Source organism: Varroa destructor, unplaced genomic scaffold, assembly GCF_002443255.2.
Source record: "Varroa destructor unplaced genomic scaffold, Vdes_3.0 BEIS01000006.1, whole genome shotgun sequence".
Taxonomy (NCBI): domain Eukaryota; kingdom Metazoa; phylum Arthropoda; class Arachnida; order Mesostigmata; family Varroidae; genus Varroa; species Varroa destructor.
The window spans coordinates 2,701,818-2,718,878 of NW_019211459.1; the positions used below are offsets into that span (position 1 = coordinate 2,701,818).

At 44.5% G+C, this 17,061-nt stretch overlaps 1 protein-coding gene across 1 annotated transcript; it reads right to left on the reverse strand.

Moving 5' to 3' along the window:
• Positions 1-5,330: 5,330 nt before the first annotated feature.
• On the reverse strand, positions 5,331-16,971 carry ps (RNA-binding protein Nova-1-like protein passilla). The gene is made up of 2 exons (XM_086973739.1): positions 11,666-16,971; positions 5,331-11,051 (listed from the first exon to the last, which is right to left on the reverse strand). The coding sequence occupies exons 1-2, from the start codon at positions 12,164-12,166 to the stop codon at positions 9,558-9,560; spliced, it is 1,995 nt and encodes a 664-aa protein (XP_086829865.1). The 5' UTR covers positions 12,167-16,971; the 3' UTR covers positions 5,331-9,557.
• Between the last annotated feature and the right edge of the window lie 90 nt (positions 16,972-17,061).

Sequence of the window (17,061 nt, forward strand, 5' to 3'; positions counted from 1 at the left end):
GGGCGAACAGTTTTTAGCGTTGTTTACAGACATATGTGCTGCAAGATGAATATATGTAAATATGTACGGGTTCGATGTACTTGCTATGTATTTCACATACAGAAAAGGGATACACGGGAGGGGAGGATAAGGATTAATTACCTGCTGATATCGATCAGGTGAATTATATAGCGTTATTGGTAACGCATATTATTACGGTGATAAAGTTCATAGTGAAAGTACTTGAGTACCATTGCTAAAAGAAGGTTCTTCTGGACTTAAATGGTCCTCGTTCGCCTTGGGTTTTTGGTGCTGCACTTTATAAGGGAATTTAATTATGATGTCAGTAAGTGACTCTGAAGTAGCAGCAGGTATCTACCACCCATATTTTCTAGATGTGATACCATATATTATCAATAATTTTATTGGTTTCGTTCGACCGTCGCTGCTCGTATTCACTCATAAGTTCAAATCAGCTAAGGTCCGTTTCCACTTCGATCCATGTTGAGACCTAAGTTATTACAACATGAAAGAGGACCTGAGATACGGCCGAAAAGCTGTGGTGGAAGTAGATGACTAAATCTAATATCTTTAAGCCATAGGTAGTAGTTTGCTATTTCTGATGTGCTATTACCGTATAACTGTTTATAGCTGCTAGTGTTGCCATTTTGTTATTCCTACCCGTTCAAAGAATAAAACCAACTAGGGTGGAATTTCCATTCAGTGTCATTTCCACTTAGTACTGAGATTACTGTGGCGCCGCGTCAGTCTTAGTCAATGGCGAGCAACCCGAAACAGATATGGCAAGCCCATCTATTTTTTTAGTAAAATCTTAGCATCCTTACATCTTACGTTATTCTCAGCATCGCCGAGAGTTGGAATCTCAGCCGAGATTTCGTATGCACGTGCTATTGGATGCCGTAACAAACCTTAGTAATTACGATCCGCGCGGGAGATATGTGGCTGATTTATATTCAATTCAAGTTATGACTCAACCGTCGCCTGTATGACTACTCCCCTGAAGCCGGAAAATGCCCCCAAGTAATGCATACTTGAATGGAATTTTCGGATTCGGCAGTCAGCCCTATTGTACACTTCTTTTATCGGTACAAAAAGGTATCATAGCTGATTAAGAACTTCGAGATTAGTAAGCATGTAATCTCACACTCTTGTTTGCATACCACGTATATACAGAAAGCAGCAATTTTTTTATACAGTAGAGGTGTATTTCGTTCTCTGATGTCTCGCTAAATGGTCGTTGGCAAAATTACCAGTTACCATTAAGCATCGTGCCCTTCACTATGTAATCATGACTGTATATAAATGTTATCATAATTATTATTAAATGTAGTACTTATAACGTATTGCATCTTTGACTTGATGCATACGTATATTGTATGGGGCGGCGTGGTCTGGGTAGATTCGACTGCGTAATAAATAAGCATGCTGCCACATTGGTACAAATCTTAGCTCTGCAAAATTTATCATAGGATATTAATAATCAAAAAAAATAAGGAACAAAGAAAAAATAATGCATTAAAAAATGAGACGTGATGAATCCAACAAGACCCACTTCGGTTAAGTTCCTAACGGCATCAAGTTTTTGCTGATATACCCATCATATAAGCATAAACACCAAAAATACTAAATCGAAAACAAAATACTCATGCTCCTTCTATTCATACAGTGCTATAAAATAGAAATCGTTGTAGATTCTTATATAACTTGTAGTGCTATTACAATCTTATTTATTTTTACGCGTCTTCATGATGGGCATACGTGTTCTGTGATCCTTTTGCGTTGGACAATACATAATAAGTAAGGAAGCTATCAATTATGTGTTAACTTTCATTCATCCTAAATGAAATCGTTCATATCTATTTGCTACACTGAGGCTTTTCGTTTGCTTATAGTGTCGTCCTGTCATTGTGGAGATATTAAATATGTGTTTAAGGCTTTTTAATTAATCCAAACTCTTTATTAACTCAAAGATTGTTTCCTCTATGTCCGACTAGCATGACATATGATGCTCTCAGATGCTTAACTATATATTTCACGAATCTAAGGCTCTGTGATAAGTCCAGATAATTCACGTTTTCACCAAATATGTGAAAAGTGAACGCGCCATTGTGAAAACGTTGATCGATAATGAAAAGCACTTGTATTGCACTAACCATTAAAACGAACAATGAAATTGCGCACGTAAGGTAACGAACTAGGATCTCACGATTTGTGTTGTACCCAAGGCTCTCCAAAGTCCTATCAAAATCATTCCATCTGCGCGTAAAGGAACATTTGATACATCCTCACGCTGTTGCTTGTAGAATAGCACGAACTTTTTTTGTAGGTATTTGTATATTTTCATCATGTTTGCTTCTATCGGGTGTTGACTCCCAGTTACTAAGCCATAAAAAGGTCTATACGATCGGCATACGATTGATAATGTCATAGGATTATGCAAAAATGTACTATAATTAAAATTCAACAGGTGTTGGAGGCACATTGGATAAAGTTGTTTGTTGTAAATAATTTTTTCCTATTACGTGCGTGGCGACGGACACCTCCGTTGAGCGTTTCCCAAGGTCATGTTAGTGACCATCGTATTTACTTATTTAAGCTTTTAGAAGGGTCTCCTTTAACATTCTTAAGGGTAAATTGTGATTAGGCAATTAACTCAGAAACTGAGTAATACTTTACGAACATAATCTCGTTTTATTTCTTCACCTCGTGCTTTCAAAATTTTCTATTACATGAAATGCTTCGTTGCCCAAACGATTAATGTCACTGTTTTAAGATAAAAGCCCACTACTAAATCGGGCATTTGCGCTTACCCTCATTATATAAGGCAGTTAACTATTACACATATTGAGCACATACAAGCTCGAACCGGCATTTAAAACTATCCTCGTTAATAACTTCCATTATAGCAGTAGCACGTCAAGCTCGATTAAGAACGACTTACTAAGAGCTATAAAGTATCAACTTGTAAAATGGTCATGTGTTTTTCATAAGCATTTTAGCATACGTCATGACCATTCGGTTTATACGGCCCCCATTTTATTTTTTTGCCAACTGCTTTTTTCAGAAATATAGACGGCATGTTTTATGAAATTGTTTTGATTGTTATTGTGACTAGCGTGATGTTGATGTCGGGCGAAGCAGTGTGTCCTTTTAGAAGACTTGGCCCTGTTTGTAAGTAAGTAAACTCCTGTTTTCGCAAGGAGCAGGACTTTCCTTGAGTATTTCTCGCTGCGCAACAATAAAAAAAGGCATAATGTCGGCTGTGAGCTAAGCCGTCGGACACATGAGTGCTACTCGCTGACGTCAGGTCATTTCACGCAATGCAATTTTTTTTTATCTTCCCGTATGCCCTTCCGAAAAACTCAAGTGTAGCAGCGAGTTCTCCGATGTATGGCCAAAATTGAATACTATACCTCGTGCCTCTTGTAAGATATTTAGTTTACACTTTTCCTTCAGTCAACTTAGTTTACTCATTAGACTACGAATTATCATAGATAGCTGATGGCTAAAATATTACAATATAATAGGCAGATTGAGGCGTCTAATAGTCAGCCTGGTTATGGCAGTATTAATCACATTGATAGGCGACAAATTAAATCATTGAATCCTTCTATTCTCATGACTTTAATAGTTTTGTAGAATTGTCACTCGATTAGCCCAGTACTGTACTAGTGCAAGGTCGTCGTATATTATTCCAATATCAAAACTTAGTGTTACTGCAATCATATTTATCGTTATTCAATTGAGCAGATCAATGCTCTTACTTTCCTTTTTAAATTTTCCGTAATTTTTTGTCAAGTTACGATACGGATTTTGTAACACCTATGAAAAGTAAAACATCTAACGCTTTATACTTCCGCTACTAATCGTGAGTAGTTGTTCGATGTCAGTACGAGTGTGTATGTCTGGTAGGAGAAAAACATTGGGATTTCCGAGGTGCTCACGAAATTGAACCCAACGGAACCAAGGTAGTGCATTTAGTTTCGCCAACTTCTCGGAAGGGTCATGCGTCCACCTGCAGATTAAAAAAAACAACTTCAAAATAATGATCAACTAAATATTGTGTGTTTTAGACTTGAACGCCTCGCCGACTGAAACAATAACAATTTGTCCTCCTCTTTCTGTAGATTGTTAGCTATAAACGGTAAGTGTAATTGGAAATCGGCCGTGCAAGCCAGCTACTTTCAATATTCCAATTGTGTTTTTTGTATATTCGAAATATGATGGGGTGACAAGCAGGAATGTACACCCATGTGCCACCCCATCATGTGGTGTTCGTAGGAGTATTAAAGCTGAATTTTTAGTTACCATATTAGATAGATAAACTTAAAACATCCTGTAAAAGACGGGCCACAATTTGACCTATCTCAATTTGTCTCAAGTATCGGCCCAAGTCACATGAATGAACAGGTGGCAACAAAGTTTAGCCTTTGACGACATGAAGATTTAATGGCCGACAGTGGCATGGTAAGCTTTAATGACATAAATGAATATCTTGCCAATGCTTTTACTGACTGAAAATCCCGAAAAACAACTTTTCTACTTGTAAGCTGGAGGAAGACGTTAATTAATGTGAAGCAATTAATGTGCTAGATGTCCTGTGTTGCTATAACTGAGAATCCTTGCTTCGACAATCGAGAACTGCTCACATGGTCCTAATGGGTACCATGACTACCTATATCGGTTTACGAAGCACCTGCATATTAAGCACATCGAAGAAACGACAGCCCATAGGATGTATGATAGTTCTATTTTACAAATACGAAGTAATTAAAGCGATTCATATTGTTATACTTTGGAACGTTTTATACTGACTTTTGGCACTCAAGCTCCGTTGTTACGAGACACATTGCTATACTTTAGTTTCACAAATACAATCAACACTGCATGACATCGACGCGACGAACCAAAAAGTGGGGCGCCACGAGATATTAGAACGCAACTGAAATCGCTCATTGACAAGACTTTCTATAAACAGCTTAAACAGTACCTGCTGCTGCAACCTTGCCAGGAACAAAAATACCCCGTTATATAAAACAATATTTTCAGCCAGAAATCTTTAAAAAAGAAAAACTAATATAAGCGCTACGCCCACAACTTAGGCAAATCCTAACAAGCTAAATCTTTATTCTATATGCTTATAAAAGGGGCTAACTATGCGATCAGGTTGACCGACAAATGTCGATCGGCCTGTTAAAAAAATAGTGTGGCAAACTTTAGCTGTCACTTATTAATTCAGTTGTATATTAGTGAAAGTGGTGACAATAAAATAATATAATCATTAATTATGTAAAGAATATAACTCCATTAAAATAAAGAATACAGTAAAATGCATGAATTGTACAACTCGAACTGTTTTTTCTTTACTCGTAATCATCATTATAACCACCATCATCGCGTTGTTGATAAAATCAGTGAAAATGACCACAGATATTAATTATTAATGTAGTTTTACCACGTGTCTGTAGCTGTAGCGTGTTTATATGATAATATTAGTAGTTTCTTTTTGCTGTTGTTGTAGTTGTTTTGTAGGGCAAAGGGGCCAGGAAGACTTTTTAGCATTTTCATCATCATACGTAAATTTGCACATTCAGTATTTCGTTGAAATATTCCTATAGGTGTTAATGTTGCCCTTAATTTGGTCCTACAGCTAAAACTACTACAGCAGAACCGGAATAATATTAATCGCACAATACAACAACAAATAACCAATCAAAATCAGATATTTGTCTCGTTTTTCTCACACTTTTGCCTTTTTCCGTTGGCTTTATCTGTAATCTGTGTTTGAATTAAACAGTTTTTGTCTAAAATCACCCGAACGCAATTTCATCCTGTGCTTTCAACGTACCCATGATCCTAAAAAGATGCAAGCTTTACTCAATTTTTATTGAAAATTAGACCTCTCATTATATTAAGATTAAATTAGAAAGCACGCACATGCGATAACGCATATAGAGATGTCTAATGTATACATGACACATCGTTTCTTTTTAATAATAATATTATTATTATTATTATTATTATTATCATTACTACATATGTAACTCGAAATCCGAGTTTGACTATTTTGAATAATTGAGAAGCATAGTTTTGGGGTGATTGCTGATCTTGTATATTGGTTGCCCCTGTGTGTATGTGGCTAATTTAGGTTATTTGTTTCATGGCAACGATTTCCTCCTCTTTCCTTTTACTTTTAACTGTTGCCGTCGACCCGTGTAATGGCTGCTGTTGCTTAATGATGTGTTTGTTACATTTTTTCAGTTCTTCAGTTTTTACTTCACCGCTCATTTTTCTGCACATTTCATCGTCACCTTGAAGATCTAGCCTCACTCTTTCCACCGTATCTTCACTTTGTTTGCGTCACATTATTATTACCTCGATTATTAATATTATTATTCTTATTATATCTAGATCACGATTACGCTTATTTATTAATCCCTTCTACGCAAGCTTTCGTGACACTGTCTTCCCACGAGACGTCGTCGCTGGGGAGATACGTAAAAAGTCGCTCTATTAACACCTTGCTTTGCTTTTTCTTAGCAGAAGACGCCAAAAAACCTTCTTTATGCATATGAATGTACTGTGTAGAAATCATCTTTATCGTAAAAAACGAGAAAAAAAGCATACAATAATAATAATAATAATAACGATAATAATGAAAAAGGATGAAAAATGAAAACAATGAAAAACAACAAGAACTTAAAAACCAACAGGCACACGTCCACGCATACACCCCATCATCATTAACATAGTTAAGTGTGGACGATCCACGCATACATAGCCACGTGCAGGCGTTATCATTATTTGTTGATGTTTTTTGTTTGCTAAATCGTCCTCCTAATATATATCGCTTAATGGCGTGCTAAGTTTATCGGCACTATAATCATCATCAGCATATTATTATCGCACTAACATTTTAGGTTTCTTCGTCGATTAAATTCACTCTTCGTTCTGTGATCAGCATCATCGTTCGCGCTATGGGTGACGTTATTATTAGATTGCTTCCGTTGATGATCCTTTACACATTATCGCCAATGTACCGATGATTCTCGGCAATCAATTATTCTGTTCGACAAGTACTGTTGTTTCCATTGGGACTTGCTTTTCGCGTCTCTATTTGGGCCTCATTTGCGTTTCAAAATAACGGCATAAAGTGTCATCGTCAATCTAACTTCGTCTTCTTATGTTTGTATGATTGGTCTGCGCAGCATGTTCTTTGTTTTGCTACTGGTCGTGTTCCGACAAATTCGCTTGCTTTATAGTTTTTCACTTAGCAAAGACAAAATTGTTCAAGTCGTTTAAATTTGATTATATCATGCCTTCGCCCAAGATTTGCTTCGTCGACAACGGACATATTACATAATCCGCACCTCAGGTGGTGTTATTTTCTCTACTGTTCCACTTTTCAGAGTAATTATTTGTTAGATCTTTCATTCGCATGTCAGTCTCTGCGCGATTCCGGAACGTTTTTCATCCGCAAATACATTTTATGATCTCCACTTGTGTCGTTTGCTTTCTAGAACTCCAGTATTAAAATTTCGGGATTATATTGATCTACTTGAATCGCGCTTCCGCCATTCGGTCAGCGGTTGATCTCGCTAACCTGCGGCCGGGCCGTTGCTTTTAACGATCAGGTTAAATATTATACGTGTCGTTTTTTCTGTTTATTTCAACGTTGCAGTTTTCATTGCTGCTGTAGTTAGTAGATCTACGCAGAGCAGACAGGCGGGACCAGAGGTAAGATCAACTCGCAGCCAAAACAAACTACAAGTATCCCGTATCACAATTTTTCAATTCTTTTGTTGCCATTCTCACCGGTTGTAACCATTTCATCATCGTCATCGGCGACTTCGTCACTGATAAACTTCGACATTGACCTGTACAATACCTCAAGCAAGCACCTTTTGTCTTGCTACAATTTCATTTCTGACACCATTACCTCACCATGCTCGCACAATCGTCTCTCTCTCTCTCTCTCTCACACACACACACTCTCTCTCTCACCTCGCTCGTAATCATCATTCTCTCAGTAGACATATAGCTTTATTCCCGCATGCTCCTCTACCAGTCCGTAACTAATATCTATACTCGCTAGAGCCCATCACCACTGCTCACGATAAATCACTCATTACCACTCCGTGTTTATCAGCCTCACTTTGCTATCCCTATGAGTTTAGCAGTAAGCATAATAATTATAAAAATTACTATAATAACCCTAATTAATAACCATCAGCATTGACTCATTCATAGTAGTTGTGGTAGTAGCAGTAATAGCAGTAGCTGTTGGCTTTTGTTGTTCACGACGCTCAGCTTCGTTGAGGCTTCGTAATGAAGCCCACGTCGCTTTAGCATATCGTATATATTTGTCATTGGCCGTGTCGCACGCACTCACTTCTCTTGCTCTCACTCATCGTATGTGTGTATCGTCAAATATTATTGTTTTGTACAGAAGAGCCGACATGAAATCATGATATTGGCCTGGGTTCATTTTACATTGATCATCTACCCACTATCTGGTACAGTCAATGGTTAGCTCACCTACGAGTGCGTCGTCCGACCGGAACGACGAACCTGACATGACCTGAAGTAAAAGTGACTCCCACTTTTATCCATTTCCTTATCTTCCATCCCTAAATCGTTCTTCTGCACAATTCCAACTTGGTGATATAATAAGATAAGCTAGCAATATTTACTTGTTTTTCATTTCGTTTTAACTTATTCCTGGAAATAATATCATAATTACGGTTCGACTCTCAGCTAGCAACCGCAGTTCTCACCGCTGCATCTGTTTAGCAAAGTGGAGCGCACACAATCGCTGCATTATCCTACTTTCATTTACTTGTTTCTTCCATTCTGTTTTTCCCTTCTTTAGTTTCTTTTTCCTATTCCTTATGTTCTTTTCCTTTTTCATTAAGGCGGCAAAGATATATTATAACATCATTACATGACAATGGGTACTAATTGACCACTGACTGTAGTCAAACACCGTGCCAATGCATGGGTAATAACTGCGTCATAGGTCATCATTATACTCCTGTTAATGTATTTCTCTTTTTGGTGTAAATGTGTCTTAAGGTATATATAATCAGTATAGATGTTTATATCTGTATGTGTCTATCTGTATATAATGTTCCACGTTTAATAGGCTGCAGGCCACACGGCCCATACTGAACCGTGTTGGGCCGTAGACGTTGCAGTTTGGCAGGTAATCAATCCCATTGCATTCATCCCCTATGGAACGTGCAATTAATGTAACCACTTATGAACGTGGTTCGTTAAATTTATTGTTACTACGGCTGCCGTACTCGTCCTTATTCTGCAAATGTTGTTGGTAATATTATACATAATCTTTTTGTCGTCGTCGCCGCCTGTCTCTAACATTCTTGTTGTTGTTGTCGACAGATGTAACGATAGTTTGTGTCACGCTCATGATTTACTTTCACTGCAGTAGATGCTGCTGTTGCTGGGGGTATGTATTTTGTAGCTTTGCTGTTTGTTAATAGTTTTGTTGCTGTTGTTTTAGGTCATGTGGCATCGTAAATGATAATAATGATACCCTAACGAAGAACCGCGCCCATTACGTTTTGTTGCGAGCGCTTCGATTCCTCCTCGGCGACGTGCTGTTGAATGAGGTACTGTGCGGTAGCTACAGCGTTCGGGCTACCGGTGATCGTCACGATACGATTGCGAGTGCCCGGAGCAAAGATTCCTTTCTTCGAGATCTGGATCGAGGCACCTGAAAACCGTTGAATTTCTACGAGCGATTTTCCTCCCGGGCCGAGGATGGCGCCGACAATGTTCTCACCGACTTCGATGTCTTTCTGAATAGCTTCGACAGGTCCTCCCTTACCGCTAGTTTCACCCGCTGGCGTCGGCGATTTTCGTAGACTGCCGCCGCCACTCAATGGCGTCGATGCAGCTGCGCCCCCCGCAGTTCCTAAACCAAACGAATTGTTATTGACAATCTGCTGTGGCGTCTGTTGGGCGCTGGCAGGGGCATGGGTCGTCCCCTGTGGGGTGTGCTGCTGAGACGCGTGCGACGACGCCGATCCCGGTGGAGGTGGTGGAGGTGGTGTCGTTAGTGGCGGCGGAGTGACCGCACGTCGAAACGGATCGTACGGACCCGCTCCCATGCCATCAATTGGCGGACGGTTGGTGGGTGAAGCAAATCCCGACAGGCTGCCGATCGGGCCGAATAAGGAAGGCGTATCTGCCGACGAGTACAACGAATGTTGGACTGCTGTAACATTCAGAGCCTGACCATTGAGAAGCTGACCCGTCACGTTCGGACCGAGCAAGCCATAGTTGGCTAACACGCCGAATGCAGCGAGAATCTCTGAAGTCGCCTGTTCTGCAAAGCCATTCTGGCGGAGAATCAGCTTGAGGCTATCTAGACTCTGATTGGCCAACGGGTGGCCGCTCTGGCCGCTGCCAGGGTAGCCACTGACATGTGCATGGGCATGCGAAGCGTAGTGCTGCTGTATCTGTGCGGTGGGGCTCAGCGAGCTACCGGACCCGTTCGAATTATATCCACCCCCACCCCCACCACCACAGCCAGCGGATCCAGCTAGACCGGCCTGGCCTGCTTGTTGACCGGGCGGACTGTGCTGGAGGATTCCAACCCCTGTGACGCCAGGTATGCCTTGAAGGCCACCACCAGTTGATATACTGGCGGGATTGGCATATGGCGAACCTGTTGGATTGAAGTTCGCCACAGGACCCTGCACTTCGGCGTATGACACGTTGAGGCACGATCCGCTCTGCGGGTCTTCGACGATCTTGGCAAGCACGAGCTCGACGGCCTTGCGCGTCGGCTCCAGTTCCCCTATAACTGTGATTGAGCGCTCGGCCAGGGCGTGGTCGCGACTCTTTTGCGAGAGCTGCACATAGGCGCCACTCTCTTCCTTGATCTGCTTAATATAACTACCTCCCTTGCCGATAATCATGCCGGCCGTCGAGTTGGGCACCAGAATCTTCACCTGCTTCTCGCGCTCCGCCGTCTGCTTATGATCGAAGTCGATAGCGATCCGTGCATTTGGGTCCGGTTTTTCCTGTAGTTCGGAAATGGCGGCCGAAACGTCCACCAAACGACAAAGAGACAACATACAATGATCAAATAACAAAATTGAAGCATGTCAAAGTGTACAACGAAGGTTACTGGGATCTCCATAAAAAGTTAGGGACTATTTGAATTATTGACATTTGATATTCAGTATTTGTAACAGACTTCAATTATATGGTAATAGTACAGCGGGAAGCTAAATCAAAGTAACTTGACCGAGTACATTGTCGATAATATTAGTTAACCATGGGTAATCATAACACATAATTAGTGAATTGTGGCTTTCCACCAAAAATAAAGAATGAAAGAAACGCTAGCGAACATTTTGTTTCTAATCAATATCATCAACAGTGATGTGAATGGTCATAAATAATATCGATAATGCTAAGACGTAATGCATGTAATCATATATCAACAGCACTCAACCGTTCTCTGTTCATCATTGCGTTAGCGGCCTGCTACTGTGACTGCTCAGAAAAACTATCTAGCAGGCGGGAAGGCGTGTGGGGGAAGATAGCTGCCACGATCACGCAGAAGCCGACAACAATAACAAAAAAACGTCTATGTCCACAAATACATCTAACTCTGGCTTGACAAGGTTACCTTGATCTTATCCATGACAAAGTTATGTATGCGCATAATCCCCTCGACAGAGCCCGTGATTAAACAGACACGTTCGCTTGTGCCCGGGTAGAAATCGTTTGACTTGGACATTTTGACCCGTGCGCCACACTCCTTCTGCAATGCCGCGATCGTCTCTCCGCCTTTTCCAATGATTGCGCCGGCGGCCACCGACGGTACGAGAATCTTGAAGTGGTATGTGCCGGCTCCCGTCCCGCTGCCCCCAGTATTGCCTCCGCCGGGCTGACTACTTGCCCCGGAACTGGGATTTGCCGAGCCGAGCGCACCGCTGCCGGGGAGGGCGACTGCCGGGGTGCCGACCACGCACCCGGAGCCCACTGTTGTTAGTGGGGGGGCAATGCCCACACCCACGACCGCCGCTGCTGTCACCGATGCTGTTGTTGTTGTCTGCGAGCTGGGCGCTGAGTCCTCGCCGAGTGATGACTGGCGGGTGGGTGATGATGAAGTGTCCATCATGCGCATCCTTTTGGCGAGCCGGCGCTCCCGCTCGTGCTCGGGCGCGTCCTCGCCTCCTGCACCGGACTGCAGCAGTTCGGCGCTGCCTACGCAGCTGGCGTTCGCACCGGCCTGGCACAGCCCTGCAGATTCAGCGGCGCTTGACGACTCCAGTGCCTTCGGCAACCTATGCAGAGCAGTACCTCCGCGCGGATACGGAGCTAGCGGCGAGGACGTGATCACTGAGAATGAACAACGGTTCTAGTAGTAGAAAAAGGGAAAGTTTCTGTGGCCAAATCAGTGGCAGTGTAGCCGATGACTATTAGATCAACAACAACAACAACAACAACAACAGAAAACAGGAGCAGCAGGGGCGCTGCTTCAACACTTCTGGTGATATCTTCAGTCAGTTTTATTCAGGTGATGCTCGCCGGTAGCCTCGCGACTCTTACTGCTCGTCAGCTGTTTTTGAGGGAGCGTCGACGAGCGCAAGCAATGAGACTGCCGTGAACCTTTTACTGCCGCTGCCGCTGCTGCACGAAGGTGCACGCCCCGTCGGACAATGCCACCATGGATCTGACCTGATGCCACGCGGAGCGGCCGGACAGAACAACGAGTAGGGCCACTGCGGGTCGCTAATACTACTACTGATCTACGCGGGCGACACCTAACGCTCTGAAGCACTTGCTGCTAAGAAACTATGAAAACACCACCGAGTCAACCGATCGGCCAGCCACGCGTCTCTCACACGATTCTAAGATGCTGTTCCTGTTTTTTTTTCCTTCACTGGCCTCTCACCAAAGCTACTAGCGCAGCCGCCCCTACCAGCAGTAACAGCAGCAGCAGCGGTGCTGTAGCCGGCGGCAGTAGCCGCAAATAGCAAACACTCGACTACGGTAAACAATTCCAAAGCATAGTAATGGCCGAAACAGAACAAAGGTCACTTTTTTTCGAAAGCACAAACGAATCAGTATTGCTGCTGTCGCAGTTATTGTTGTCTTTGTTGTTACTGCTGCGGCTGGTGCTACTTATGCTGTGCTATTTCTGCTGTTGTTTCGTTTGTTGTTGTTCGAAACGATGCTGATTCGCTCGCGTGTACAAAAGTACGACCACGACGAATGGCGGCTGGGCTAAAACGATGACAGAAAGGTATAGGTATAGAGATGGGGTCAGCTGAGTGCCAATGAACGAACACGAACCGATAATATCCTAGTCGCTATTGTTGGCCAACAGACGGTGTGGCGGAACGTAGTCGTCACGTGGCGATGAACCTCAGCTGGTATTAGCAGTTATACAGCACGTAGGCCAGCGACGTGTCCGATGTACTAACGCGTGTGTGATACAGTTCCGTTCAAATGTAGGCAGGCACTAGCTAAAACGGATCTCTCAACTCATTGCCATCACACTATTGCAATGCTGCACTAATAATAGTAGCGATAACAAAGAAGCTTTCTCAGGACAGGGACAAAGGCTATGATAATCAAATATTAGTTGTTGTCGCAGCAGCAGCAGTAGCAGCAGCAGCAGCAGCAGCAGCAGCAGCAGTAACCACACACTAGTCCAGCTACACACCGCTTGCACACGTTGCACGCCGTACGATAACGACGACGTGGAGCACAACAGGATTCAATACGACACTACCAATAGGTATGAGGGGGACAGAGAACACTGGGGGTAGTCGAAGTATGCAGGGTAACACATGAGCATAGACGAACACGCCCACTGACCAATAACTCGTCAATTGTCAATCGGTCGGCCAGCCGATGACCCGTAGCTCGTGCGTGGTCCGTCGAGGTCGCACTTTCTCTCTATAGTCCTGAGCCCTGGAGAATGTTTCCGTTCAATGTTGATATCTATCGGTTTTTTTTTCACAGTCTTTGTTGTCGTTTAAGCCTGTAAATATTGTTTGTAGTCGTTATCTTGCTGCTGTTTTCCTTCTATCGCGACTGGCAGCACCGCGGACGCCACGCAGTTCAACGTCGACGTTCTTCAGCTGGCAATGTTACTCGACAGTTCGTTGCCGGCCGGCTTCGATGCGATGCTGGTGCTGCTGCTGCGGTAAGGAGTCGCACTTACCGCCGCGCTCGCAGCGGAGGCACATATGGGATCGTGATGATGGTGGTAGTGATGATAACTGGTAATGGGCAACAAGGCGGGGCTCTGCGAGAGTACACACAATGCCTTCGCACCTGCACGCCACAGCACACAGCTGCACGACAACTATTGACCAGCAAGTTGATTCTGGTAATCACCACATACAACTTTTGCTTGTTCACGAGGGCGACGACAACTACTACTACTACAACAACAACGACGACTGCTGCTGCTGCTGCTACTGCAGCAGAGCAGAGCGGTCAGGGAACACACCCCAGTGGGCGGCACTGCACGAGGAACAGCACGGCTACAGCCCAACAACAGCAGCAGCAGCAGCAGCAGCACCCCCCACACACACAGCCACTATCCGCTGCTACCGCAGGCCACAAGAAGGCCCGCAGCCCCTCGTCGCCTGACCCGCGCTGGCGACAAGACAAGAGATGACGAAGACAGCTACTGCTGCTGGTCGTTGCTGTCGCTTTTAGCGAACAGCAACGAGATAACTCTAGCCGGCGCGCCACGCTCGCTCGCTCGCTCGCTTGCAGCACCTGGCAGAAATAACACTAGTAGAAGACCCAGCAAAATAAATCAAACACGCTGATCGCAGCAGCAGCAGCAGCAGCAGCAGCAGCAGCAACAACAACAACAACAACACGTTTTCTCGCGCTGTGCTTACTCAATAAATACTGTTGATGTTTATTAATGTTGTTCGCTCCGCAGCGGTGTTCTTGTCGCCGGCGCTAGCACTAGCGGCGCCACAACTCGATATATTGTTATAGTGTATATGTACACACATATGTGCATATATGCTATTACATGATTATTACCATTGCCACCAAGAGCACTAGCAAGACTTTTATACAAACGATGACAACAGCAGCAGCAGCACTTGAGCGGCCAGCTGCTGCCGCCGCTGCTGCTGCTGCTTACAACAACGACCACCACCACGGCCAAAAACACTTGCGCTGCTCGTGTGTCTGTGTGCGTTTGCCGTCGGTGGCTTATCAGTTGGTGAATGTTTTTTGCTACTGCTGCTGCTGTCGTTCTTGCGTTACACCGTGCTGTCGGTTTCCTGTTCGGTGCAGTCTTCCGTCGTCGACGTTGTTGTTGTTTTTTTGTCCAACTCGATGAATATACCGTTTGGCTACAGTTCGGTGTTAAGGCGACAGACGGTGCGTTTGGTAACTCCCGCCCTACACAACCAGGCACTGACGTCTGCACACAAGTACGGCTGCTTGTCTTCCTGCCGACTGCTACTGCACCCTGGCCCCCCGGTGTCAACTCCTCACGGATGCTTACCGATGTTTGTTATCAGTAATTGTAGATATTATGATTATCATTGATTACGAATTGGCGTTTGATGATCCTTTGATTTTGATGATCTGCTCGGCACGGACTGCATCGACTGAATGCTGATGGACCAGCAGCACCGACTCAGTTTGGGCTCGCTGTTTCCAGTTCTGTTGTTGTCGTCGTCGTCGTCGCCACCGACTTGCGTGGCGCTTTCTGGTCTGCTTTATCGGGTCGCTAGTTATTCGCTGGCTTGATTGAGCTATTCATGACATTTACCTGGCTCCCGTTGTTTCCTGCTGTAAATGTTTTCCTCACTCGATGGATGATGGGCCAGGCCGCGCTATAGGCCAGAACCGCTGCGGAGGCCGCGCCCGCTCATGTCTGGCTGGAGGGCACGGCTCGTCACCTCAGTTCGGCCACTACTGCAGCTACAGCTGCTTCGAGCAGCCTACAGCTGCCGTCGCTACCTCCTACCTACTGCCGTTAAGTTTCTGGCTTTCAACTGTCGTACGCGACCGCGGCGTTGGGGGGGGGGGGGGGGGGTAGAAGGATGCAATAATTTTCCTTTTATTTTTTTTTCGTTATTTCTACATGAGCTTCACATCGAAGAACAAGCTGTTCGTCTTGTGTTGCATCACTAAACTTCAGCTAGCCGTAGTAACGTGTGGAAAAACAATAACAACCGCTGGTTAGTCCGGTCGAATACACACAAGCAGAGTGAAAAATATCACCATAATGCACAAAACTCACGAGACGGTCACGTTGGTTGGACCGGGCCCAGGCTGATAGCACACCGCTGCTGTTGTTGCTGCTCCGGAGATCGGCACAATCTTGCAGGGAGTGAATTAGTGGCTGGCAGACTGGCTGGTTAGCCTGCTGCTGCTGTCTTCCTGCGGTTTTTGGGAGACGGGGCTATCGTGGAGTGTGGGGGCGGCAGGGAGCCGGGGATCGCAGGAGACGGGGGTGGGGTTACCAAGGCGCCTCTCTGTCTGTTAGAACGAATGTCTGCTCTATCAAAAAGACGTGAGATGTGGACGTATTCTTAATGGCCGGACACCATCATACTACCACCGCAGGACCCATGACCGTGTTTGCAGTGTTCGCAGCATCTCAAGTCTCGAATGTGGTGGCAGCAAATAGATACAGCGGAGTTGTGCTGTTGCCCTCAGACCAGCAGCACTACTAGCAGCTTTCTTCAGTTGGGTGTCTGGCGGCGGGTGTGCTGATCCCACTGATGACACCTATGTACACACACACATACACACACACACACCCCACACCACTTAGTTGATCGCAACTCTGTCCAACACGACCGAATCAACTTACACGGCCGTGGCTGGTCGCATAATACTGAGCGACTCTGCAGCCGCTAATGCTTGGTTACGGCTGCTGTAAGCACGGCTGCTACCGCTGCTGAGTCTGCCGTCGGACGGTTTGTCGCCCTGGCGGCTCAATGTTGTATTTTCGACGACCATCGATAGTCCACGAGGAGAAGCAGCTGCCAGCAGAGATCAACGGCCAAGGGCGGACGGATG